General features: G+C 40.2%; 1 protein-coding gene across 1 annotated transcript; it reads right to left on the bottom strand.

Moving 5' to 3' along the window:
- Window positions 1-1094: 1094 nt before the first annotated feature.
- Window positions 1095-18612, bottom strand: tada2a (transcriptional adaptor 2A). Its single transcript, XM_080889433.1, has 15 exons — window positions 18484-18612; window positions 17972-18078; window positions 17831-17890; window positions 17643-17734; window positions 13712-13869; window positions 13192-13280; window positions 12706-12778; window positions 12537-12600; window positions 10607-10650; window positions 5883-5993; window positions 3690-3761; window positions 3125-3257; window positions 2644-2687; window positions 2201-2280; window positions 1095-1730 (listed from the first exon to the last, which is right to left on the bottom strand). Exons 1-15 carry the CDS (start codon window positions 18506-18508, stop codon window positions 1545-1547), a joined length of 1338 nt encoding a protein of 445 aa, XP_080745559.1. The 5' UTR covers window positions 18509-18612; the 3' UTR covers window positions 1095-1544.
- Window positions 18613-24960: the final 6348 nt, after the last annotated feature.

Below are 24960 nucleotides of genomic sequence, written 5' to 3'. Positions count from 1 at the left end.
AATCAATCTTGCATAGACTGACTCTGCACATTTCTGTGGTTTCTCTTCTTCGAGTTTGCCTCAAACTTATTTCAGCAGATCCAACTTAATTAAAAGGAAGATAATCATTTCAATTAGCAGTAATTTATATTTGGAGGTAAGGCTCTTTTTTGTGACCTACCAGTCTGTTTCGGTATAACCTTGTATGTGTAAGCATTTAAATAAAAAAAATAAAAATAAAAAAAGGGAGGTAGTGACATGGATTTGGGTTGCCAAGCAGCTTGAAGATGCAACTGTAAGCAGGCTAAAGATATTATTCTGTGCCCCCCATGCCCTCCTGACACCCCAAGTTCTCATATGGGGACATTAAAATTTGATATTTCTGCACCTTATACTTCATTCTGCTTAACAAAGTCTTTTATACTTTGTCAAATAACGGCAGCTTTATTGTGTTTTACTTTAAACTAAACTGTCCCCATGTGAGGACAAACAATCCCCAAATAGCTAGGTGAAATAAAAAAAATAAAAAAATCAACCCCAAACAAAAGCTCAGGTCACGGTGGGATGGAGACTTGACTGATACACAGAAGGAAGGTTCAGCTGAGTAATCGAGTGACTTTGATTTTATTGTCTGCATTAATTAAAACTACATCCAATCTAACAGCCATGACATCCCGAAGAGGATGCTGCTTATTATCATTTTAACCCTCAGTGCTGCAGTTATGTGGCTTGTGCCAGTTATACAATTTTCACCTCTGCAGCTTTCCAAAAAAATTACAATGAAATTATGTTTTCTTTTTATACTCTTTCCCCCATGAAAGCAGCATTTGATGACTTCTTCCTCAATGATGAGTTTTGACACCTCAGTAAAAACCAATAAAGACATGGTTAGACAATCATTAGAATAGTTTTTGTTTTTCCAGGAGTAGTTAAATGGGCAGAGACCACTCACACCAACATCTGATTAAAAAAAAACAGTTACCTTGCTCTATAAGCAGCCCTGAAAAACCACTCATTTCATAAAAGAGCTCCTTTCATCACTTGTTTTTTGCAAATGCAAACGGATCTCCACTAGGAAGTACAAAAACAGCTAAAAAAAAGATTTGAAGTAAATATTCATGTTATAAATATAATTTTACTATAAAATTTACTGAATTGTATGGTTTCGACAAGCCTCACATTTATGACCAAATGGTGCTCCGGTTCCTAATTTCACTAAATGAATCCGCTTATTAATTCAAACCTACAGTAAACTAAAAAGTTACCAAGAATTTTAATCCAAGCGGCTCTTTTACAGTTTAAAAATATCAACATGTACATCAGGTCATTTTCTAACACTTTATATCAGGAGAAATAAATACATAATTTTAATACAATCCCCTGTTCTTCTCACAATTATACAAGACTTGAGTACATTTAAACTAAAAACACACAATAACAAATGTTATAATATAACAAGCAGCAACAATCTGAACGTCTTACAAAACTTGAGCTGACAACATTACAAGATTAAAAACAAACTAAACACTAACCACGATCGAACTTCCCACTGTGGTCAAACACTCCTACGCCTTGGTGATGTAACCCTCTTTGATTAGGAAGTCATAGATCTTGCGAGTCTTGTTGACGTCGATCTTGATCAGCGCCCGCGCCTGCGCCAGCCGCAGCCCGCCCTGCCGTCTGCACTCGTTAAGTAAAGCTTGTTTGTACTCCAGGTAGGCGCCCGGTACCAGCCGCACCACCTGACACAGCTACAACCACAAAATAAACACAGGGTTTAGAAACGGAGGGAGTAGCTTTAAAAAACAAACACACCGGTAAATACAGTGCTAAAGTCTTGAGCCAACTCTCATTTCTTTACCTTTTTCTAAGAAAATACGTGAAGTGATTTATGTATTTTTCCAACTTGGGCATGCTTTTATTCCAATGGCAGTGTATTTGGCATCATTGTCAAGCTGGAAAAATTAAGACAATCACATGCTTTCAGATAGTATTCCACGATGGATCCAAATCTGACTGTACTTTTCTGTGTTCATAATTCCATCACTTCTGATAAGATTCCCAACACCACTGTCCAAAATGGAGATCCAAACCATGACAGAGGGAAGTCATTAAGAGAGGCCAGGGCCATGTTGTTGACATAGATGTGTAAGCAGATGACTAATGAGAAACGACTTAACGCATATTGACCCTTATTCCATCTGCCTGACCATATCTTTACCTCTTTCTCCCGCTCGTTGAGCTTCTCTGTTCCCGGCAGTCCGGTCAGGTTGAGAGGTGGGGCGCTCCGCCTACCTGTTGCTGTGGAGCAAAAAATTTCTACAGTCAAATGGAAATTCAGCACCACAATGTTAGCCAACCCTTCAGAGAACATAATAGCAGCCTGGCAACATGCAGTTAATTCCTTTGCATCGAAGAGACGGGCGAACAAATATTTACGCTGTGCAAATTGTGTAAATATAGCCATGTGGGAGTGTGCGTCCCATTTGTGCTCTGGAGGTTAGGGAAAGGCAGTTAATTTGAAAGGGAAACAAAAATAGCTAGGAAAATATGCAAGCAGGGGGCTATTTTTGAGCAGATAAATGGAGAAGTTGTTTGCATTAATGTGCCGGGAGCCACGGAGAGGACAGAATACATAAGGAAAGGTGGAAAGAAACGCCGTACCTGACACTGTGATTGTTGTGACAGCTGGAGTGATTCCAGCATCTCTGCAATCATTAAGAAAAGTGTTATTATCTTGGCTGCCATGTTTATATATGTACACACACACACACACACACACACACACACACACACACACACACACACCCACCCCTGGGCTTTTGTTCACTACTCTCACTCCAGGATCATCAGCCAGAAAAGAAGAATCATAGCATTCAAGGTTTTTTTTAAAAGGTAGAATAATTGGAAGAACTTGGATAACATCCAAAGAAAAGGATGAAAACAAGAGGAGCAGCGACCCATTAAAAGGACTAAAAATACAGCAGAGACTGTGGTGTAAGCGAGATGCTCTATAATACAGCTCGATTCATCTCAGCATGAACAGTGCTGGGAGTGATGACAGAGGTCAGTGTCTCCGGAGAGCGCGGCTTCACCAGCCCTTCTATTACACGCTGGGCTACAAGCGGGGAGTTTAGAGCCTTACATTGCAGCCTGTTTGCTGAGCCACTGCTGACAGGCTCTGCCATCCTGGATGTACTGCAGTACGTCACACAGCATGGTCCTCTTCCTCCGCTCGTCTTCACGCATTCGCTTCACCCGCTCGTACACCTTGGCACCTATTGCACAGAAAGGTGAACAAAGAGCGTACAAAATTAGGGCTGCGACTCGAAACTGCTACGCTGTTTAGGCCATAAAGTATCAGAAACTGCCAAAAATGTCCTTCACAATTTCGCACAGTTCAAGCTAACACCCTCACATGTCTTACTCTGCTGGATCAACAGTCCACATACCAAAGAAAAGCCCTAGGAGCCTGCGCACTTTTAGTCTTTCCGTGGCACACATTAACAAGCTGGTCCAGGATTAAAATTCCAAAAATGATCCAAACACTGTGAGTGTTCTGCTGGTGCAGCAAAAAATAATTGATTTGAACTGAACTAAAAATAAAGTGCAAGCCTGAATATAAACACATTTTCCTGCTTATGCACACAACTTTAAAATGAAGTTTTTGTTCAGGGGAGGAGGGAAAGAAAAGTTCAAACTTGACTCACTGCAGAAAGACTTGATCCCTGCTTTCCTGTACTCCTGCAGCCTGCGGATCTCTCTCCTCAGCTCAAACTCCACTGGAAACAAAGAGAGAGAGAGATGAAGGCAGTTAAAAGCAAACCTGTGCAGACTGTTGCAGAGATCCCTGAACTCACTTTCACACAGCTGCAGCTCACATTTCATTTAGCACAATGAGTAAGCATTTTGTGTTTCTCAGAACAGTTTCATACAGCATTCATAAAAAATTAAATCAACATCTGGGAACTGGACGGCTCGAGGACTACTGAGAAAGACACAAAAGAAAACATCAATGTCTGAATTGATTACTGGACTTTTTATGACTTTCATGACATGAGTAACCCCCCCCCCCCAAAAAAAAAAAAAAAAAAAAAACACAAAAAAAAACACAACATTTAGAAGCATCAAGCTCCATTACATATTTTTAGTATCTCATATTCAGATTAGTACATCTATGGCCGATATAACACCATCAATTAATCTACCAAGCTTCAGACTGTGGGAGGAAGCCGGAGTACACAGAAAACCTACATGCACAGTATTCAAACTCGACAGAGAAAGGCTGCAGTAGACCAGGAGATCTGAACCAGCAACCTGTTTGCTGCCCAGGACTCTAATTTTTCCAGGTTTGAACTGTTTTATTGTTGTTTATCTAGGTCATTGTCTTTTTGTATCACCTAGCCTCTCCTGAACTTTGGGTTATGAACTGGTGTCCTGATTTTTTTTGATACATTAGATACAAACAGGGACAGCAAATCCCCAACAAGCTTTATTTGTGTGCACTGCTTTTCAGGACACTGCCAAGGAATTGTTATGGGACATTCAGCTGGTCTGTTGCAGACTGCTTTCATTCACAGACACATGAACACGGATTTCAGCAGACTGTAGAGAATCCTGCAGGCTTTGATGTTATCCTGGTGTTTTTTTCCCCCCTCCTTTTTAAGCAATGGACTTGTTCTCACTGTGAACTTTGCAGCACGTCCACCTTTAGGGACAGTCCTGAATTTTCTTCATGCATGGACACTTTGTCCTACTGTGAACCAATTAACAGTGTAGTTTTAGCTTTGTGCAGCTCTGCAATGATTTGTCTGCAGTCCTGAAAAAGTTGTTGCAATAGATGCACGGTTCACATGAACCGTAAGTCCTTGACCATAAGAGCAGGTCTTTCTAGTATCCTGAGTTTTTTTTTTTTTTTTTAAGAAATCACTAACCTGCGCTATGACTGACTAATTAGTGTGGTCCAAAAAATAACGTTATCAGTTTAGTTCGTCTATCCATCTTCCACTTATCCAACGCAGGGTCACTGGGTGCTAGAGCCTAACCCAGCTGCAGGGGGTACACCCTGGACAGCTCACCAGTTTTGTGCAGAGCTAACAGCGAGAATGTGTTGCTCAATAACTGTGAAAGTGATTTTGATTATACTACATGTTATGAGTAATCAATCGATTAAGAAATCCTGGTTGTTCCAAAGATTAGTTACGATTTTTCTTGTAGCAGGATTAGCGTTCAACTTGAAGGTTAAGAAGACTGAAACCAACCTAATACATGCCTGTTTAATCTAACTGTGTGCTGGCTGTCGAACTGCAGCCAGAGCAGACTTAGCTTAGTTTAGCATAAAGATGGTAAACAAGTGGAAACAGCTAGCCAGGCTCCGTCCAACATGTAAAGAAAAAGAAAAAAATCCAGTCAGCACTTCCAAAGCTGACTAATTACCTTAATATATGTGAAGTGTAAAAATAAAAATCTGCTGTTTAAAGAGATGTAGGTGCTTGACTATTTCTTTGCAATGAACTGCAACTTCCTGGAGTCCCTGCTGGTTGCCAGGAAACTGCAACTGTCTGTGAGATGCCAATTTAAGAGATATCCAAATGACAGCAGAGGTTCAAAAACTTGATAAGCCTGTGTCAAGAAGCATTGCTGACTAATGAAGACATTTCGTGTTAGAATTTTCTTTAATTTGTACACAGACATAGTGGAAACGTGGGAATCTCTCAGAGAAAAACAGGAAGGGGTCTGGCATTACCTTCCCACAAAGATTAAAAATAACCTCCCTTGACGCTGCGATCGTCTGTGCGATGCTGAGACAGTGTGGCAAAAACTGGTCAAATCGATTCTCTGTGTTTGTGACAGTTGCTTAAATTGCACGTAACCCTGCCATGTGAACTCAGCCAGATACTAACATGCGTGACTTTCGATGAATTTGTCATGTTCAATTGGTCCAACCACTCTGGCAAATCTTCTCATGACATCATACAGCTCCTGCACCTCCTTTGGGTAGCATCGCTCCAGCACTACCGGAGACAGAGAGACGAGAAAGAGAGAGAGAGATGTGAGTAGGCAGGCAGATACAAACAAATATAAAACAGAAATATGAAAGAAAAATATCCCCAGCAGACACTTTTAGACGTGAGCAGTTTTTTTTTTTTTTTTTACTGCATTCTAGGTGAAGTAATTTGGTTTCTTTTTTGCAGTTAACCACCAGAGAACAGCCGTCAACTTGCAGCTCTGCATCAATGCTGTGCATATAGGCATGTAAATATTACCAACATTTATCACAGTCACCCTGTAGATGCACCGCTATGATTCTCTGAAGCTGGTGCAAGGGGAGAATTTGCATCCTGTAGCTACTAAATGGCCTGTATGGTCTCTCAGCATCCACGCAAACAGTGCTTAACAGATTTATCTAACCACAACCCAATGTAAGGCTTATGGAATAGCTGCCCTGAAGTAACAATACTGTTAGTTACCATCATTTATTCATGTTCTTGTAGGGGTTAACTGTACAGTAACCGTTCTTGTTCTGACAGGTGAACACACCTGTCAGCAAAAGGATTTCACACACATTTCTTTATTACACCTTCTTGCAACTGTTTCTTAATTTCTTACAATTTACACTACTCTCTTGCACATCTCTCAGTCTCACTGTTTACTTTTTGTTAACTTAGCTCTTGTTGTTTTTCTTTAACCACTGTTGTATGTATGAAATGTTTGCACTCTCTCACAGTATAAGGCTCTCTCTGTGCACCCGTGGCACTTTTATTATGTTGTTTATTTTCTGTAGACTGTACCACTTTTAATCTTGATCCTGTTGCTGTAACACAATATTTCCCTTGCGGGACGGAGTGACTAACTGTAAGCAAGAAGTAGCAGCTCTTTGATCTAAATTAGATTTTTAATGCTAAAACCTTGTTATCCAATAATTTTCAGATTTGCTTTAAAAAAAACAAACAAACAAAAAAAAACCAAAAAAACAAAACAAAAACCAAAACACGTCACATGTTTTTTGATTAGGTTCCAGTTATTTAGTTGCATTCCTGACAGATTTGTGTGTTTCTTGTTTTTCTGTTTTTCCAAAACAGCATCCAACACTGTTGATCCATGAAAAAATGAAAAGAAACCCCCCCCCCCCCAAAAAAAAACAAAACAAAAAAACCAAAAAAAAACCAAAAAAAAAACCACAACAATTTTATCCACCTTTTCTAAACTCACAGTCCACAACACCTCATCCCAGCTATCACAAGAGCCAGGGTTACTCTGGTCAGTTTGCCGTTCCTTCACAAGGCTACGACAGAGACAGACAACCATTCATCCTCACATTCACACCTACAGCCATGTATCCTAACATGCATGTCTCTGGCCTGTAGAAGGAAATTGGCTTACTGGGGAAAAAACAAGGTCCACAGCCAGCAGGTGGATTTAAACAGAGAACCTTTTATCTAAGAGGTGACACTGGATCATTTTACTGCCCCTAAAACCCTTCTCCTATCATAACTTAGTGAATGAACAGACATAATCATAACTTAAAGACTTAATAGCATCATATCATCTCAACAGAGTTCTTTGCTCTGAGCTTCCAGGCTTACACGTGGTTCACAGAATCTCCAAAAGCAGAATGGGTCTGACGAACTCTGAGTTATGGAAACAAATGCCATCTCTACTTTCAAGATTAGATTTTAAACTTTCCTTTTTGATAAAGCTTATAGTCTGCAGGGGGTCTGCTAACCTGAACCACTGCTTAGGTGTGTTGGTACAAACAGACCTCAGCAAAAGTGCTTGGGGACTTCCTTTGATGCACTCTTGCATTTTGTCTCCTTCAGTTTGTTTTGTCCCATTTGTTTTCATCCTTCTCCCCAAAAGGTTGTGACAGATGGCTGTCTCTCTCTGTTAAAACTGAGCTTTTCTTTCTCCCCATATGTGACTGTCATATCCTGGGGATCGACAAACACTGAACTGAAAATATATAATTTCATAATATAAAGCACCGTGAGACAACAGTTGTCCTGAACTAGCAATATATAGAAAAAATTCAAGTGGAAAAAATCCATCAAAACATTTTGATAATTGTGATTACAAGCTGAACGTGGGTGACAAGTTAAAAAAAAAAGTTAAACTGTGTTGGGTTATAATATGCCAACAGAACACTTTCAACGTTCCATGGGTTTGCACACATTTTGCCTAAAATTCCTGACAACTGTAGTCCCGGGAGATTTTTAAAGCAACTTAAAGGTTCCCTCAGACTGCTGGTTGTCAATGTCACCACACATCATCAGCGTACACCTGTTGTGTGCTTTCATCTATAACTCAGTGGATGTGCTGAAGAACAATGAATTAAACATTGTTTTGTTTAAGGTTGGCTGTAATAAAATGATATTTGATCAAAAATATTCAGGGCTGTCACGAAAAAAAAAAGGATTTCTCCAAAAACGGGACGGTGGTAGAGATAAAAGAAAAGAACTCTAAGATGAAAAATAGTAAAAATAGTAAAGGGCATGAATGATTGTCTGCGTCTCGGAAACTCTACAGGAGAGATGGAATACCTTATAAAAAGATATTCCCCCTTATCTGTTGCTTTTACGATGACGGCGCGACCGCTGTCCACTACGTGTTCAGCAGGGATGAGATCTGGAGATCGCAAATGCCACAGCAAACGACTCACATCATTTTCATTACATCACAGTAGAGACCAGAACAGAAATGCTTTATCACAGTATTAAGGTGAACACTCAGATCAACTTTATTGATTTGCAGTGACTCTTCACTCCAAGGAGACAAGTGAGCAAAAACCATTTGGAAAAATGATTCTCACAGCAATAACAGAGCCACTGCATAACCCTCATCGCAAGGGTCAAGGGCTCAGGTTTCTCTTTTAATTTGCCCCGCCCCCTGTCTACAGACAAGTAAATAATGGCGAGTTTCAAGGCAGTTTCACCTCCAGACTGCTCAGGTCGGACAGAGGCGGTACACGCTCACTAATTGTTTTTGCACACAGTCTGTCACTTTACAAAAGTGTTTTGAGACTGAGTAATTTCCACACAGACAACCTTCATCAGTCGGAGGAGGAGACTGAACAACCCGAACAATTTTTCTGTGTATGACTATTTGGTGTTCGTACCTAATTCAAATCTAAACAGCCTAAATGAATTCGCACATTTCTGTACAAAGCTGCAGCGTGCCTTCTTCAGCTATAAATGCTGAATACATACAAACTGTCCAGCTAGCATATAGCCGATGGTTTAACTTGACAGTGCAATCAAAAGGGGCCAAAAGATTCAAATTTCAAAGCCAACAATGATTTTAATGCAACAGTTCTACAATTAGTTTTGGTCCCCTATCTTTTCTAATTGAAAGTGTAGTCAAGGAGCACTACAGGAAGAAAAAATGAATGAAATTAAACAGAATCAGCAACCCTGTCCCTGTGATTTGTCACAGTAACGCCCCACTGCTGTGTATTCACCATGTTTAGCTCTCACTCTGAAAGCGCTTGTTGTGCTCATGTGAAAGCATTGCCCGTGTTGCTGAGTAACAGACAAGTGTCAAAGCCACCGAGGAAAGCTGATGTGTGTGTGTCAGGGTCAAATTCCATCGTCAGACTCCAGCCTGCGAGAGCTAATTATCAGCTGCCATCTCAGGCTAAACACATGAAGTCATGCTCTGAGCAACACAAGGAAAAATGTTCATATCTCCGAGGAGACATCAATGCTGGACCTGTGTGTGGTTTCACATGATCGGCACACAAAACTCTGACTGCAAATAGCAACGTAACCTGAATCATTCAGAGAGGCGAGCTCTTACAGGACGTCAAACAGATCGCTGTCCTGAAACAACAACGCTGGTCATTCTGCCTCCAGCAGTCACTGAGACATGATACCGTGAGCCTCCTGGGCTCAGATACTGCTTCCATTATTGCATGTGACACACACACACACACACACACACACACAATCTTTGACAGTCTCCATGACAACCAGTCTGCAGCTCTACAGCTACTCCGAGTTCCCTTTTGTCTCCAAAGACTGGGGAGATAAGGGAAAAAGAGGAAGGAGGGCTAACTGGAGGCTGGAGGATACATAAATAAAACATGAGGGGAGAACTCTTCAACTCCCCAACCACAGACAATTTCACAGAGCAACACATGGAGATATAACGAAGGGCAGGGTGGTCGCACATAGTTTAAAAAGACACGCTCTAATTGGACAAATCCATTCACAGCAGTTCTCGCTGTGTAATGAAAAAAAAAACCCAGAGATGCAAAGAATTACGTTACTGAGCTCGCTGCAACCCAACCTGTAACGGGTGGATCAATAAAAACAGCTCTCTTTCTCCTGACACACTTCAGCCATTATGGCAGCAAAGCTCACCGCACTGTGATTGCAATTATGCCGCGGCACACTCGAGCCAACGCAGGCTATTCGTACCCTTCGCTGTAAATATAAGCGCGGCCAGTTGCCACACATCAGCTACCAGAGGGGCCGTGGAGGTTAACGGTGGTTATTACAGCGGAGTTATTTGCATGCATCCATAGAAACCCTCTGTGCCGATTTGGCTGCCAGATATCGCATGTCTCCCTGAGCTGCTATGAATACTGTCGCAGCCAACCCCAAGAGTGTTTCAAAAGAGGACTCACTCTGGAATTTCCGTAGGTTGATCAATCCATGGTCTCGGATTATCCTGAAAGAAACAAAGACATGGATGTAGACATTTATTTTCTGACTTACGCTACACTTTGGAAAGTTAAAAATACAGTATATATCAACTATATGATCATTTTGAGGGCTGTAGTTTGGTGTGCTCGTGTCCATCACATTACATCATAATGAGGTTCTGCATTACAGCCCACAAACGACATTCTCCAAACTGATCCTCGAGCTGAATCAATCCTCTGCAAAGTAATCTGCAACAAAAACTGAGCATGCTGATCTTTGTGAAGACGTCCAAGCTGCACTGCACCCAACAAACTGGACACTGAGTGCATCGACATTACGCATTAATACACTGAAGCTTTTAATAACAAGCAGAAATAACTTACCATGTTAATTAAATTAGGAACAATAACATTTACAATTACTTACAGAAAATGAATTTAATGACTTATAACAGTATAAAAGCAATAAATGTGACACATTCAGGAGATTCCTACTTTCACGTCTGAGTTTCACAACATCTTTTTCAACCACATACAGAAACACTTTAAAACCAACAGCCCTGTTGATAAATGAAGGAGGAATATTTAGGACGCCTGGAAATTAAGCTCAAGGCTTTTCATGACTATTTAAAGGCCTGTTTTGAGGGGAATAAAATAAATGGCCTTTAGGCCCTCAAAACCTGCAATTATGCTAAAAAGTGTGCTTTAAGGTTCAGCTCAACTTCTGATCTTAAAAGCCTTTCTGACAAGCTACAAGTTAGCAGAGATAAAACCGGGTCTCAGGGACAGATGAGGGAGCTGTAAAACACTCATTCCCTCCTAGTCAGACATGCCATTCCAAGCGTGCTCAGGGAGCATGAAGTCGTTAAAAGTTGATTTAGTGATGGATACGCTGCAGCAACGCTTGTCCGTGTATGTCCAAGAATGACAGCTAATGTGTTAAAGGCAGATTAATATCCTTAGAAACCTTTAAAATTGACTTCAATTTCTTATTACATCAGCTGACTATCAGAATACAGAAAAATAGTCATTGTGATTTCCTGCAGCCCACAGTGACTTGAATTTGAGGGCTTTCCAGTACCCAATGATAACCACCAGTTGCCATTTTATTAGGTACAATGGGTTTTACTGTTTACTGTTTTAACTGCTGCTACATATGCAACGTTATCTATATTTCTCTACCCACCAAACTTAACTCAATAAATGTGAGATACATACAACAGAACTGAGTATTACTGGGATTTACAGTGGACTGTGAGACGAGCGTGAGCAGGGGGTGTGATCCCGGTAGCCTCTCTGATTAGCTACAAGTAAACTGTGCACAGTACATTTTCTATGAGCTTCAAAACATTTTCCAAACTCTCCTCTGGTGAGAATGCTCTCCATGCCCAACTAAAACTGGGCAAAATGTCAAGCAGCTTGGCATGCACGTCGTTCACTGGGGGGACAGACACATTTTCCCAATTTCCAAAAATATATTCAGGGTTTGAATAGAAGTTCCCGCAGCTTGTAAGTTGCACCTGAATGACTCCCTGCGGCTTGTAATGAGAGCCTGAAAAAGGCTTAAATATGCAATTATAATCACGCTGCTGACTTTGTGACAATCCCTCTCAGGATTCGTGTCTTTAAAAAGCTTTTAAGAAAATAACAAGGTTTAGATTAGAAGTTATAAATGTATTAGCGTAATGAAATCATTAATATTTAAATGGTGTAGATAGGATGTTGGAATTGTTAGCCTTGTTCATTTTAATACAGTATGAAATGCATTTTTTTCAACCTGAAAGTATAATGAAGTATCCGTGGAAACTGAGGTTCCACAATAAAGGCTTATGATGCCACCTGCTGACACACTGGAGTCATTACATTACATTGAATTAATTTTTCATCCCATAATAAATTAAAGGAGACCTACTTCTTCCTCCGTTGTCTCTCCTTTAATCTTGAATGATAAATATCAACAACTGCAAGCTTCAGTGCTGAAAAACAAGAACATGTGCGACACAGTTCACAGGTTTTGTAATGTAAATGCTGGGATTCACACTGTTGTTGTTTAGTTGTCAATAAAACAAAATGTAACCCACCACGAAGGACGTCTGAATCATCATCCACAAAGTCAATATCTTTCAAATCCCATTCTGCATAGTTGTCAAACTCCTTTAATAGAATGGACACGTAAGGGAAAATGCTATCAATATTAAACAGCAAATCAAACAACAGGAAGATTCATAGACCTTTTACATATGCCCAGAACTTGGAGGAAAGCATCCCTACAGTAAAGCATGGTGGTGGCAGCGTCATGCTGTGGTTAAGTTTTCCGGCAGTAGGAACTGGGAAACTAATCCGTGATGAGGGAAAGATTAATAATAACCTGCTCCATAGCACTTTTTTGTGTTTTAAACGCCAAAACAAAACAAATATAACACATTAAAAATTAACTCATGTAACTTGCCACTTAAGTACTTCATGAGCCACCTTTATCTTTTCCACACATACCTTTATTCTGTGCACTTTCGCGCTACCATGCATCCAAACACACAATCAGCTACAGGACAAATGTGTTCCCTCACCTCCATGAAGTCGGCTCTGGCAGGCATGTATCCAGCCATGTCGCGAGACAGCACCGAGTCAAATGTGGGCCGAGGGGGATCGTCGCTCGCTGTGGCATCACAGAAAATTTAGCAAGATAAAGCTTAAAAATGTAAAGATCAACAAAGAGCACCACCTCCAAATTTTGTGCATTTTATAAAATCAGACACGTAACAACCGTCTGTCTCTACTTTGAATTTGTCAAATGATGCAAGAATAAGACGTTAAAATGCTTGTGGAGCAGTCAACACTGTGACAGATGGAGACCTGAAGCCCGCCAGGAAATGAGACACGATCCTCAGTCACCAACTGCTTCTGCCCAACTGTCGGGCCGGTGGCTTCAAATTTTATATGTTAAACTTTCTTCTAGATGCCCTAAAGGCCCATAATGAAACCTGGAATAATATTTAATAAAACTAAATAATAAATAATAATAATAATAAACAATCAAACTTAATCTAAACACTTTTTAATAATGAAGTAAACATTGTGGGTGCTTACGTTTAAAAGGAATAGCGCCCTCTGCAACACGAGAGTCTTTTGCTTTCCGCAGGCTGAGCAGGGTGGAGGAGAAGAGTGGGTTATTGATGAAATTCTTCATGTAGTGGCTCTCACACTCCTCTTTGGTTTTAGTGCGCATCTGATACGCAACATCTTGCCTGATGAAGACAAGCAGGGAGAAGGAACAGATCAAAAATAACTGGAGGCTTTCATATGATACTTTTAGCCAACTAAGGCTATAGTTATGGCACTGTATGGTTCAAACACCTTTTTATGGGAGAAAAAAAATGTTCTTCATTAGAAACTTCAACCATGTCCTAAAACCTAATCTCTGTTTTCAAGACATCACCAAATCAAACATTTGAGTTTCAATCACCAGGCGTCTAAGTCAAACAATTAATATTTAACTTGTGAGCAAGCAAAACAGTTTGTGAATGCAGTGGTGCAGAGTGGTGACTACAACTCAAGAGTTTCAACCTCCAGGCTATGAAACTCAGTGTGCTCAAAAAAGAGCAGGAATTATAGGAAGAGGTCTCAGTCTTATGCAGGCTTGGCATAATTAGAAGAATTGAACTGATTTGTTTCACTCATTTACTTATGAATTACATTTTCTGTGAAAAACAGCAACTTCTTTATCATCAGAGTTTGAAAGCTGTGCAGAAACAGGAGGGAAAAAAATGGATTTGCAAGATACATGGATATGAACCTACAATGCATTACACAAAAAACAACTATACAGTTCATCTACACCTTAATCTATTCATCAGCTGGCACATCGCTACCCGCGGGGAGAAGGACGCCATCTCCTGATATTCTAGTTTTTCTACTAGTGAGCTTGAGTTCAAACATGGGTGACTGCACTGTGACCCTTGTTCAGCCTTTCCTCCCTCGTGTTTTTCTCTCCCTGTGCATGAAAGCGTGGAAGGGTTTTAACAGCTTCGAGCTGATGGGCAACTTGAGCTGTAGCAACCGTTAACAGACAGTTAACTCTACATGGGTCAACATTATAGCACTAGCCTGGAGCCAGCTCTATAATTGATAGTTTTAATTATAATTTCATTTTAATTATAATTATAAATTATAGTTTTATAATTTATAGTTTTATAACAACTAATAAAGGCCTGTGCTACAGTACTGTTTGGCCAATTCATGATGTTGAGAAACTGATAAACTTAATCACACTGAGAAAAGTAGATCATAAAATCAAATATAGCAACATCTCCAAATTGTGACCCTTACAGTAACAATGTTACATCATTTGAGTTAAGCTTACGGTATTTCAAGATTATATTAAACATTTAATGATGGATAAAAAACTGTTTAAATGTACTTAAGCAAATGGGATTTGAAGCCATAAATATGCAACTATTATGAAAAGTTATGTTCTAAAATCCTCATTTACTATACGGGAGTGCACTTCGTTGAACAAAACCTTGCATACCAGTTTTTATTTAAACAAAGAAGAGGCGTGGACTGTGTCAGACTGACAGGTGTAGTAATACAATAGTAGACAGTGGGCCATTAACCATACATAGATGTAGATACATTTTGCTCTATATAAATATACAATCAGTCCAATATTTATTTCCTATTTATTTACAAAAATAACATCCCATCCCAACATTTCTTTAAAACTTTTCTCAGTTTGATTAAGTACATCAGCCAGTCAACAGCATAAACAGGCCAACATGTACTGTCTGTTTTTAGGTGATTCCTAGGCAACATAACATTGTAATATCAGATATAGATAAGAACTTTCAGGTTTCTAAGTCACACCTACAGTGGGGCAAAAAAGTATTTAGTCAGCCACCGATTGTGCAAGTTCCCCCACTTAAAATGATGACAGAGGTCAGTAATTTGCACCAGAGGTACACTTCAACTGTGAGAGACAGAATGTGAAAAAAAATCCATGAATTCACATGGTAGGATTTGTAAAGAATTTATTCGTAAATCAGGGTGGAAAATAAGTATTTGGTCACCTCAAACAAGGAAAATCTCTGGCTCTCACAGACCTGTAACGTCTTCTGTAAGAAGCTTTTCTGTCCCCCACTCGTTACCTGTATGAATGGCACCTGTTTGAACTCATCATCTGTATAAAAGACACCTGTCCACAGCCTCAAACAGTCAGACTCCAAACTCCGCCATGGCCAAGACCAAAGAGCTTTCGAAGGACACCAGGAAAAGTAGTGTAGACCTGCACCAGACTGGGAAGAGTGAATCTACAATAGGCAAGCAGCTTGGTGTGAAAAAATCAACTGTGGGAGCAATCATCAGAAAATGGAAGACATACAAGACCACTGATAATCTCCCTCGATCTGGGGCTCCACGCAAGATCTCATCCCGTGGGGTCAAAATGATCATGAGAACGGTGAGCAAAGATCCCAGAACCACACGGGGGGACCTGGTGAATGACCTGCAGAGAGCTGGGACCAAAGTAACAAAGGTCACCATCAGTAACACACTACAACGGCAGGGAATCAAATCCCGCAGTGCCAGACGTGTTCCGCTGCTGAAGCCAGTGCATGTCCAGGCCCGTCTGAAGTTTGCCAGAGAGCACATGGATGATACAGCAGAGGATTGGGAGAATGTCATGTGGTCAGATGAAACCAAAGTAGAACTTTTTGGTATAAACTCAACTCGTCGTGTTTGGAGGAAGAAGAATACTGAGTTGCATCACAAGAACACCATACCTACTGTGAAGCATGGGGGTGGAAACATCATTCTATGGGGCTGTTTTTCTGCCAAGGGGACAGGACGACTGATCCGTGTTAAGGACAGAATGAATGGGGCCATGTATCGTGAGATTTTGAGCCAAAACCTCCTTCCATCAGTGAGAACTTTGAAGATGAAACGAGGCTGGGTCTTCCAACATGACAATGATCCAAAACACACCGCCCGGGCAACAAAGGAGTGGCTCCGTAAGAAGCATTTGAAAGTCCTGGAGTGGCCTAGCCAGTCTCCAGACCTCAACCCCATAGAAAATCTGTGGCGGGAGTTGAAAGTCCGTGTTGCTCGGCGACAGCCCCAAAACATCACTGCTCTCGAGAAGATCTGCATGGAGGAATGGGCCAAAATACCAGCTACTGTGTGTGCAAACCTGGTAAAGACCTATAGTAAACGTTTGACCTCTGTTATTGCCAACAAAGGTTATGTTACAAAGTATTGAGTTGTATTTTTGTTATTGACCAAATACTTATTTTCCACCCTGATTTACGAATAAATTCTTTACAAATCCTACCATGTGGATTCATGGATTTTTCTTTCACATTCTGTCTCTCACAGTTGAAGTGTACCTCTGGTGCAAATTACTGACCTCTGTCATCATTTTAGGTGGGGGAACTTGCAGAATCGGTGGCTGACTAAATACTTTTTTGCCCCACTGTATGTGCCAAGTTTGCTTGCTTAACTCCTGACTGTGTAGAAGTTTGCAGACAAAGAAGCAAACAAGAGAAATTCTCTGCAACATTTCGTTCACTTGTTATCTTTGTTACTGTCAGTAACAGATGTTTAGAGATTTTTTATGCACAATGATCTGAAAAATTAGCTTAAAGAGATGCAATTGCCATTAAATGAAACATTTATGTTGGAAAATAAGTTAGTGGTTATTTTTGCTGCCTGAGAGCAAGTAGAAGCTGTGTTCGAAGCCACAGGCCAAATAAGGCACAATACTAGATACTCTGGCTTCCTCCTAAAGTCCAGAGACTGCTTTTTAGGTTAACTTGTTCTAAAGTGACAGTAGATGAATGTGAGTGTGCACAGTTATCTGTCTCTGTGTTAGTCCTGCGACAGACCAATAACCCGTTTAGCTTGTACCCCACCTCTGGAAACTGGACTGCATGCCATAAATCTTAGCATTCAGGCTTTTTAAGAAATAAGGACATGTGTATGTAGTTTATAAGGAAATCTCACCAAACAACTAGAAAATACTAACCAATTTCCAAAGCCACAGTCCATGACGGCTTCAAGCAGGGCCATCTCTTCCTGGGCTGTCCACCCAGGCTCCAGCACGGGGAAATCTGACGTCTGCATAACGGGGTGAAAGATGAACATTGATGTTGAAAGACAGCCACACTGGATAAGATTTTATTTGTTTGTTTGTTTGTTTTTTATTTCACTCACCATGATTTCATATTTGTGATCACTCTGGTGCTTCTTGTACTCAAATCCTCTGGTGAAGCACTGAAGGGAAACAAAATGTTTAGTTTCAGTCGGACTGGGTTTGTCTGCAGGTAAATTTAAGAGTTTTTGTGACCGATTCACCTGGAGGCACAGCAGGAAAGGTGAGGGTCCACATTCTGCACATTTGATATAAGGCTCAGTCAGATACGATGAACAACCTCTGCACGGCGGTTTATCGGAGGGGTCATCTGAAATCACGTGATTTTAACACTTTAAGTCACCAGGTAGGGTTGTATAACAAATCAGCTGACATTTCTTTACATGAAACGAGCTTACAATGTAAACAAGACTGCAGATTTCAATTTATTAGGCTTTACAGCGAGCTTTAAGCTAAACCACACATGCTAACTTTAAAGCGCCATGTATGATAATGTTTCATCACCGTTTGAAAAGCAGCTCAATAACAAAAGGCACCAAAGGCTGTTAAAGTAGTTAACACGCCGTGTTAGCATCGCTGCACGCTAACGCTAATGTTAGCATAGCAGACCCAGCTTAATATAGCTAACCTGAGATAATAACCCCAAAAATGATAGACGATAACACTTTAAAGCTGAAGTGGATACGTGTATCTGTGACATATTACTAAAACTTACTTGCAAAAGATGCTAGGCGGTCCATAGGATTACGTTTAAATGAAACTTAATAACAGCTTCGACGTTTAGGTTCCATCTATTTTTCAAAGCTCGCAAGTGACCCTGATTGTGAAGGCACAGCTAATCGAGCTCAGATAACTCAATACTCCCCTTAGATATTTTCTATAAGGAGGATCGATAACTAACTAAGAAATGTAATACATGTAAAATATTTGGTATTTATATTACGGCTAAATATATAGAGATTATAATAATCCCACATTGGGCAAATATACTTGCTACAGCAGCACAAGGGTCAGAGACAAAATGTGAAGTAATTATATATTAGAAAACAATAAAAACAGAAAATAAAACAAGACTTACAAAAAAGCTAATACTTTTAAAAATGCAAAAATCAATAAAATACAAGACTAAAACATTTTTGTAGAAAATGTACTATATACACACACACACTAATATACACTAAAAGCCACACCACAGAGATTAAACAACAAAACAAAATATATGTATAAAAAGTGCAGTGGGAATGATAATACATACACAAAAATGGTGGGCCGTCCTACACTGCGGCTAGAGGACTGGCCATGACAAAGCTGGCCCTCTTCATTAGAGTATTAAGTTGTTTCTGGTTCCTCTCCGTGCTGCCACCTCCCCAGCAGAAAACTGCATAAAAAATTGCAATAGACCTCACCAGGTCATAAAAAGTCCTCAGTAATGTCCTGCACGATCAAAAAGACCCAGAAGCCAACTTTGACCCTTCTTGTACATAGCCTTGGACCAGTAATCAAACCACTCCAATCTACTTTTAAGGTGAACCCCCAGATATTTGTAACTGTCCGCCACCCTGATGTCCAAACTATGGATGTTCACTGGTATGATAGGTGTTGGTTTTCTCCAGAAGTCAACCACCATCTCCGTTGTCTTACTGGTGTTAATGTGCAGGTGATATACAACCACTTTAAGCTAGAGGTAGAGTGAAATGGAGGCAGATGATCTGCTGTGGTGACCCCTAAATAAAAGGAACAGCTGAAAAAAGAAGACTGATATATATTTATATAATCATGTTAATTAGTTTAATTTTAATGTCACTTCGCCATTTATTTTTTTATTTTCTTTGCAATGACCTACCAAAACTTACAATTACGATTATATTGTACTATATTTATTTTTGTATGTTTTTTTTTTTTTTTTCATATTTCTTGTGTTTCAGCATTTCAGCTTCAGTATTCAAAGGCGCTGTCTGCTGTCTGGGTTGACCTTTCACCTGGCTGGCTCACAACACAACTATTAAAAAGGCAATCAAAATACATAAATAAACACATAAATATAACAATTATTAAATGTAGGAAAGGAAATTTAAACAAGAATATAAATAAATAGTTGAAATAATAATAATAATAATAATAATAATAATAATAATAATAATAAATGGTACAGGTAGAGACAAATTAAAGGTGAAATTTCTGTTAATGTTGCTGACAGCTCTTTATTGTTGTTTTTGCCATACATGTACAACAGTCCAAGAATAGTATGGAGTATAATACCTAATAATATCATATAAAATATAAAATCAAAATGTTTCACAGACACATGGAGATGATCTGTTTCACTTTTAATCTCTCACTTCTCTCACTGCAGTTTAGTGACATAGCCCCAGACCTAGTCCCAGTGAAAAGCGCCTTTATTAAAAACGATATTAAATAAAATTACAGCATGTTAGCAGGCTGGACTTCTTCTGAAAGGACCCCGTTTAGAAAAATTAAATAGTGTATGTATGTGATCTTTATTATTTTCGCCACTCTTCTGTCATTCTCCATCTTACCACAGGGTGCCGATCTTGGACTATTTCTCTAATGAAAACAATAAATGTCGTGCAAGTCTTTGTCTGCCTTTCTGTACACAGCACCACCTGAGCTTCATATAAGCAGCGTATATTAGGCTGAATAATGGAAAGAAAGATCATAGATGTGGAACCTTATACGCAACATCCCCATGCTGTTTTTTCTTGTCCCCCATAAAATTCTTCTACAAGTACTACTTGCCCTGAAAATGACTTTAAAACAGCTCATTCTGATGCAATAAATAGCTATGACTCCAGATATTTTCCAGGGTCTGTATCCAGCATTGGCCCCCTGAATCAAATAAAACCCCAGCAACTTAAGGTCGCCCCCTGTGATTGCACACTAAGGGACCTAGCAAAGCAAATATCTGAACATTGATGTGTAAAACTGCAACCTTGCATGCATCAAAACCACTTAAAGTATGAAAAAAAAGAAATATTTTTGTGATTTGAGTAAAAGGACCCTCTGATTCAGTCCAGATGTGATGGAAGTAGCTCGGTAAAAAGAGGGCAGGCACTGGTGTAATGGTGTTAAACTAGGCCTATTGCTTTACACCTTAATTGCCACTCATGATATTTACAAAGAAATGTAATCCATTTCACATTTTCATAGTTTTCTGCTTGATTTCAAAAGATATAATGGTGTGCTTTATATAATTTGCTAAAGCCCAAAATTCATAAACAGGCTCTAATGTGGCTGTGAACGTGCACATTGGGTTAAATCTGTGTACTCTGCTTTCCTCCTGTTAGCCTGCGCTATGTCCATGAGGACGATCCACAGTGACAAGTGCGTTCAGTTGCAGCATACTCTGCGTCCCATCTCCTGACCCTCTGGGGCTGCACCAGACCTCTGGGGAGAGACTCAGACAGCACAAGAGCCCAGAGCAATGCAGATCCACTGGTAATGACAAAGTGGCTATCCGACAGACTGTGCATAATAGAGGGACAGTTGCACTCTCCCCCTCATTGGAATTTCCAGCTTCCTGCCAGAGCAGAGTTTATTTAACAGTCCTGTGAGAACGTTATGATTTATTTATCTTTGAAAGAGGAACTCTTCATTTCTGGGTGACAGTTTGGAGTACAAATGGAATATGGATGTGTGTAAACTCATAACGGCCACCTTTAAAAAGTGAACCTTTTCTTCCTGCTGGAAGTACACTATCTGATCAAATGTTTTATGTGCATACAAACACAAATCTCACATTAAACAAAGTACAATGAGATTAGTGCGTGTACATAAGTGAAATTTACAAGGCAAAAGATCAGTCTGAGAACGTTTTTTCTCCTCTGTGATTTGTGTGACATCAGTGATATGTCCTTGAGCATTTTTACAATCACCCTATGATTCGGTAGCTTGTCGAAGCAGCTTTAGCAACAACAAGTTGAAGTGATTGTTTTCTGTAAGACTTTATCAGTGGAGGAACTCTGGCTCACTCTTCTTCACAAAGTTCCTGGAGTTCATTGTTGTTTGTGAGCATTCGGTTACACGTAGCTCTCTTAAGGTCCCACCACACTGCAATCAGGTTGAGGTCTGATTCTTTTCTTTCTTCAGACATTCTGCTGTAGATTTGCTGCTGTGCTTGGGATCATTGTCCTGTTACATGATATAATTTCAGCCAACCTTTAGCTGTCACGCAGATGGCCTCACATTTGACTCTAGAATACTAAGGTATACAGAGGAGTTCATGGTCGACTCAATGATTGCAAGGTTCGTTGGCTATAAAACAAGCTCATATTAGCACCCTTCCACAACTGTGCTTGATAGTTGGTATTAGACGGTTGTTCCAATATGCTGTGTTTTGATTTGCCAAGTATGATGCTGTGCAGTGTGATGAATGTCTCCACTTTGGTCTCATCTGTTCAAAGGATATTGTTCCAGAAGTACTATGGTTTGTTCAGATGCAACTTTGTTCCTGAAATGTTCTTTTTACAGAGAAGAGGCTTTCTCTTGGCAGTCCTTTCAAACAAGCAAACAAGCTATTTAACATTTGACATCTTGACTGAGGTGTACAAATGTCAGGCTCAGGAGGGACTCAGAGTCAGACCGTCACTAAAGTTCCTCACTAAGACCAAAAAAGTGGATCACATCAGTCCAGCTCTGAGGTCCTTACACTGGCTGCCTGTCCGTCAGAGGATAGACTTTAAAGTTCTGATGCTGGCCTATAAAGCTCTGAATGGTTTAGGACCAAAATACATCAATGACCTCCTGACCCAGTATGAACCATCCAGATCCCTCAGGTCATCTGGATCCGGTCTTTTATCAGTTCCCAGAGTCAGAACCAGACACGGAGAAGCTGCATTCAGCTTTTATGCTCCTTATATCTGGAACAAACTCCCAGAAAGCCTCAGATCAGCTGAAACACTCAGTTTATTTAAATCCAGGTTGAAGACTCACCTGTTCTCAGCTGCATTTGAATAAAGCACCAAATCCACACTTTAAGCTTAAATTTCAAAACTTACATTTAACTACTGATTTTATCTACTGTTCTGATTTTATCTGTTTTGATTTTATATACTGTTTTGTTTGTTTGTTTGTTTGTTAATTAGTTAGTTTATTTGCTTGTTTTAATCAATTTTAAATCATGCTTTTTATTTGTTCTTGTTTCTAATGTCTCTGTAAAGCACTTTGAATCACCTTGTTGTTGAATTGTGCTATACAAATAAACTTGCCTTGCTTTGCCTAAAGTTCACGTTTTATTTACACACACAGACACCAGGTGCGAATATATACAGGTGAGGGGGCACAGGAAGAGGGTCTCCGGGAAGCACAGGCACGGGAAGAAGAGGGCTATGTACAAAATCCACTGAAGCTCGGGTAGCTCGGACTCCGGCTTTAGCTCACCAACGGCGGTCCTCAGGCTGGCGAGAATCCTGGCACAGAGAGGAAAGGCAGGTAAGTAGTGGCACGACAGAAACTCAGAAAAAGGCTCAGATAGGTGATGACACTGACGAGTGTTACACAATAATCCAGCGAGGAAGCACTCTCCGCAGCCGCCTTAAGAAGTGAGTGAGATGATTGCTTGCAGGTGTCCGAGCCAGGGGCTGGAGCCGTCATGACTCCGCCCCGGTAGAGCGCAGTGCAGGGGAGAGAGAGAGATGCAGCACAACAAAAACACTTGTAGCCATACAGAGTCAGCCGAGAAGGCACAGGGTCATGACAACAAAGGCTCAGATGGAGTACTTGGATTGGAAGTTGCTGAGATGTCCACTCCTTAGGAAGATTGTAGAACTTTGATAACATAAACCTGAATGCTCCAGATGAGGAAACTGAAAAACCTCTGCTTTTATAGAGGTGCTCACACTTGCTAATGATCAGTTAACCTGACCTGACTGCTACTTACTCTTAATTTCAATGGAAGCAGCAAGTGTTCACTTGGTTTTCCTCAGTACTTCATATATTAAGGACATACTGTTCAAACCTTGAGGCAGGCTGCCTAAAATGGAGAGGGCACCTTGTTTTTGTCAGAGTTTGAACTGAGAGGCTGGAACAGGGCCCAGTGTGTAATAAGGATTGTTTTGAAATGAGAATCATGCAAAGCTGCTTTTTGGATATAACATTTCAGAATTAGTAAAAATTATTATAAAAGAATTGCAGTCATTAAAAAGAAAACAATCGCAGAACTCCAGATAACATCAGGAAAATGAAAAAAATTAATATGGTAGGATCAGGAAGTACTATTGGAATATTTTCAAATTAGACTGTAAATCAGTTTTTCCTCTGTATGAGGTCAGCAACTGATGCTCATACTTCCCCCAAAAAGTATTGGATGGGGTTCAGGATGGTCAAGATCTTCCACAAAAATTAAAAGAAAAAGCTTGATAGACTTTTCCATAAAGATTTGCTCAAGGTATCTGAAATAAGACCTTTCACCTAACACTTCAAACTAATTTGTAGAAAATACGGTTGTCTAAATTATTATTGCATTATGTAGCATTGGTGGCAGAGTGACCCATCTACCGATTGGAAAGCTGGCGGTTTGACTACAGTATTCTAGAGTGAAAAGATCAACTCCTCTTAACTTCTCCAGTCTCCAGTCCAAGTATTCTTGGACAAGCAACTGAAGCTTGAGTTTCCCCTGAATGCATCTGTTGGAGTGTATGAATGTATGTGACAGGGTGAATAAAACATGCTTTGAGGGCTTTGAGTGCTCAACTGAGTAGAAAGGTGTATATAACTACCAGCAACTCAGGATCCCACAGATGGTAATGAATGCATAAAGATAAGAATATAAAAATATAAATATTCTGAAGCTGGCATTTCCTGCAGCCCAGTTTATGAGGACAGTGCTGTAGCCTCCATATGAATTTAATTAAGCAAAACTCTCACTGGAAGCCAGTTTCAGATGCCAGGGTCAGCATATGTGAGAGCATACTGTATAAAATCACATCTTGGCAGAATCCATTATCCACATGGAGGCTAACAAAGAAAATAATGTCAGCCTCGCAGACTGACATGTGCGCTCCCCTGCAACGGCCCCTGCTGCAGCATCACTGCCTGTGGGCAGACAACCTGCTGTCTCTTGAGCCACATGCCACCCCCACCTACTCACAGTGTCTGCTCCCTCTGCCTTCACACCCAGAGTAAAGGACCTGAACGACCAGGCGAACCCCCATCCTGCAGGCCTCACACTGCTCAT

Source organism: Rhamphochromis sp. 'chilingali' (genome assembly GCF_963969265.1).
Source record: "Rhamphochromis sp. 'chilingali' genome assembly, chromosome: 8".
In the NCBI taxonomy this organism is placed as follows: Eukaryota; Metazoa; Chordata; class Actinopteri; order Cichliformes; family Cichlidae; genus Rhamphochromis; species Rhamphochromis sp. 'chilingali'.
The sequence above is the reverse complement of the archived record's forward strand: the minus strand, read 5'-3'. Positions and strand labels throughout refer to the sequence as shown.